The following is a 3,652-nucleotide window of genomic DNA, read 5'->3' on the forward strand; positions in this document are numbered from 1 at the left end:
TTGCACACATACCTCATAGATCCTACAAGTTTTTTGAAAAATTTGACATCGACTTTGTCCTCTTCTCCATGCTTATCCAGTTTCATATTAGGTTCGATAGATGAAGATGTAGTATTCGAATCATCCATCCTGAATATCTTGAGTATTTCTTTGACATACCTCCTTTGATGAAATATCATACATTGTTTAGTAATTTGAAATTCCATGCCTAGGAAATACGATAAGTTTCCCAGATCCGACATTTCAAATCCCCTATTCATCAACTCTTTGAACTTAGACAAGTTCATTGTGTTATTTCCAGTTACTAGCAAGTCATCGACATATAAACAGATGATGGTTATATCTTGTGCCATGACATGTACATAGACACCATACTCAAACATATATTTTATGAATCCCAATTCGACTAAGTATGCATTGGTTTCTTGTTCCATGCTCTAGGTGTCTATTTGAGACCATACAGGGCTTTGTGCAAGTTGTACACTTTCCTTGCTTCCTCATGTATTTTAAAACCAGAAGGTTGTGTGACATACACGACTTCATCTAGGGAACCATTCAAAAAGTGTCGATTTCATATCTAAGTGAAGTGTCAACTAGCCTTGCTTGCATGCCAAGGCTACCACCAATTTGACAATCTCTAATATTGCTATTGGCACATATACTTCAGAGTAGTCGAGTCCTGCTCTCTGAAGAAATCCTCAATCTACTAATCTTGCCTTGTGTCTTGTAATTGACCCATCAGGATTGTGCTTCAGCTTGAACACCCACTTTACTTCAATAACTTTTATGTGTGTTGGCAATTTGACTAGCTCCCATGTATTGTTTCTTTCAATCGCTTGTAACTCTTCGATCATAGTCGCCTTCCAGTTTTTATTCTTTAAGGCCTCATTATAGTTGATTGGTTCAACACCTATAAGTAAAGCGAAATGAACCAAATTTCCATCTGGTGTGACTTCATCATCACCAACCACTTCATAGTATTGAAGCCTTGCTGGAAGAACTCTAGTTATTAGAGTTCTTTGGCTTGTGTTAGCCACACTCTCACTATTTTCTACTTCGACTTCCACTGTGACTAGAACACAATTAGATGGAATTTCTTTGCGCTCACTACTTTCTTCATCAAAACCATAGCTCACCAATGGCTTGTTAGTTGCATCACCTGAATTCTAATCCAAGGCAGAGTTCTCATCAATCATAATGTCTCGACTCGTCACGATCTTATCAATGATTGGGTTGAATATTTTGTATGTTCTAGTCTTGTGATATCCTACCAGAATCATACGTTTACTTTTATCATCAAGCTTTCTTATTCTTGCATCAGGAGCATGCTTGAAGCAAATAGATCTAAACACCTTCAGGTTGACTCAGTGATTGTCGTTTATCACTTCATATTTGTTCAGGAACCTTGTTCTTCAATTTCTTGGTATGACACCTGTTCAGAATATAAACAGCACTGGTGACAGCTTCACTCCATAAGGATTTTGGAGAGTTCTTTTGCTTTAACATACATCTAGCTATATCCAATATAGTCTTGTTTCTGCTTTCTACTATTCCATTATGTTGAGTCGTGTAAGGAGCAGTTACCTCATGATCAATATTGTGTTTTGCACATAACTCCTCAAATATCTTGGATGTGTATTCTCCATCTCCATTTGTTTGCAGGACCTTAATCTTCTTTTCGCTTTGGTTTTCGACAAGCACTTTGAATCTCTTAAAGATTGAAAATACTTCGTATTTGCGCCTGATCACATAGATCCAAAGCTTTCGATTCTACTCATCGACAAATAATAAAAAATACATGTTTCCACCAATGGTATGATCATCAAACAAGCCACATACATCTGAATGTACTACTTCTAGTATGCAGGAGGATCTCATTGGCATATTTGAAAGACTTTCTAGATTGCTTTCCTACTAAGCAACCTTCATAGAATTTGTCGGGCATAACAAGACTTGGTATACTAGTTACCATTTCTTGAGTAATTAGTTGATTGAGTGACCTAAAATTCAAATGGCCAAACCTCAAATGCCACAACCAACGATGCTTATGATCGACAAATGTTTTCAGACATTGTACCTCATTCGAACTGATCATGATCTTGAATGTACTCACTACGCCAAAAACTGGAATAGACAGCGCCCCTTAGAGGGCGCTTTATTACAAAAGCGCACTCTAAAGTGAAGAGAAAAAATAAGGAGCGAACAACTGGAATAGACAGCGCACTTTAGAGGGCGCTTTTGTAATAAAGCGCCCTCTAAGGTGAAGCGAAAAAATAAGGAGGAGATAGAGGGACAACAATACAGGGCGCTTTTTAGAAAGCGCCCTCTAAGGTTACCCTTAGAGGGCGCTTTTAAAAAAGCGCTCTATAAGTCCATGTGCATTTCCAGTTTATAAAGCGCTTTTGGAAAGCCTTAGAGAGCGCTTTTAGAAGCGCCCTCTTAGGCCCCCTTTAGAGGGCGCTTTTGTAACAAAGCGCCCTCTAAAGTGAAGCCAAAAAAAAATGGAGGGACAACAATAGAGGGCGCTTTTGTGAAAGCGCCCTCTAAGGTTACCCTTAGAGGGCGCTTTTGAAAAAGCGCTCTCTAAGTCCATGTACATTTCCAGTTTATAAAGCACTTCTGGAAAGCCTTAGAGAGCGCTTTCATAAGCGCCCTCTTAGGCCCCCTTTAGAGGGCGCTTTTTTTCCACAAGCGCCCTCTAATGTCCCCTTTAGTAAACATTAAAATTATAACATACTGCGCGTTTTGTTATTTCACTATCTGTTATTAGCGTTCTTTTTCATGTTAGGGTTCTGAGGCGTTTTCCTTCCACCTCTGTTAGATCTACATGCGCGTTTCCTCCTTCTACCAATCAAAGGTACACGCTTTTCCCAATTACTGTTTTATGTTATTGCTTTGTTTTAGCTTTGCCCAATTTCTATTTTACCTTATTACTGCGCGTTTCCTCCTTCTACGTTTGTTTCGACCATGATAGCGGATGCACTAGGAAATTGACGGTTGGTTTTTAGTGACCATGATTGCGGATGCAATGGGTTATACGACCTATGAACATCTGATTTTGTGTCAACACCAGTATCATTAGAAACCTAGGTCCGAATGTGTTTGAACTCTTCTGAAATTGTTTTTTATTTATTCTAATTAGTAATGGATAATACATGGATGTCTTCCAATCGATTGTCGAGAGAGTACGAGAATGGGGTATCAGAATTCGTTAAGTTTGCCGTTGCGCACGCCGAAGACCCCAGTAGAATGATATGTCCTTGCTTGGGTTGTTGTTATGGGAAACGGGTTGACGCAGTTCAGTTGACATCGCATCTAATGAGGCATGGAATTGATCGAAGTTATACATGTTGGAATTTGCATGGTGAGAAAAGTAACGAGAATGTTGAACCGGGGGATAGTACGACCTATGCCTCAAACTACAGTGGCGCAGATACATACGATTGTGATCGAGTTGAAGAGATTGCAGAAGCACTTGAAGGAGATCTTAAGGATTGTCCCGAAATGTTTGAGAGGTTGGTAAGTGATGCAGAGAAACCTTTGTATGATGGTTGCACTAAATTCACAAGATTGTCTGCGGTATTAAAGTTGTACAACTTAAAGGCGGGCAATGGGTGGTCGGATAAAAGTTTCACATAGTTATTAGCCCTTT

General features: G+C 39.3%; 1 protein-coding gene across 1 annotated transcript; it reads right to left on the reverse strand.

The window, feature by feature from the left end:
- Positions 1 to 698: 698 nt before the first annotated feature.
- On the reverse strand, positions 699 to 1,972 carry LOC127103453 (uncharacterized). Its single transcript, XM_051040708.1, has 3 exons — positions 1,896 to 1,972; positions 1,509 to 1,741; positions 699 to 1,159 (listed from the first exon to the last, which is right to left on the reverse strand). The coding sequence occupies exons 1-3, from the start codon at positions 1,970 to 1,972 to the stop codon at positions 699 to 701; spliced, it is 771 nt and encodes a 256-aa protein (XP_050896665.1).
- Between the last annotated feature and the right edge of the window lie 1,680 nt (positions 1,973 to 3,652).

Source organism: Lathyrus oleraceus, chromosome 7 (assembly GCF_024323335.1).
Source record: "Lathyrus oleraceus cultivar Zhongwan6 chromosome 7, CAAS_Psat_ZW6_1.0, whole genome shotgun sequence".
Classification (NCBI taxonomy): Eukaryota; Viridiplantae; Streptophyta; class Magnoliopsida; order Fabales; family Fabaceae; genus Lathyrus; species Lathyrus oleraceus.

What these genes read in the sequence shown, in the direction of transcription:
- LOC127103453 (XM_051040708.1), bottom strand. Translation starts at nt 1,972, where the DNA reads ATGGTAACTAGTATACCAAGTCTTGTTATGCCCGACAAATTCTATGAA. An exon ending in GTAGGAAAGCAATCTAGAAA is followed by an intron (nt 1,742 to 1,895) that starts GTCTTTCAAATA and finishes CTATGTGATCAG; the next exon opens with GCGCAAATACGAAGTATTTT. An exon ending in TATATTGGATATAGCTAGAT is followed by an intron (nt 1,160 to 1,508) that starts GTATGTTAAAGC and finishes ATTAGAATTCAG; the next exon opens with GTGATGCAACTAACAAGCCA.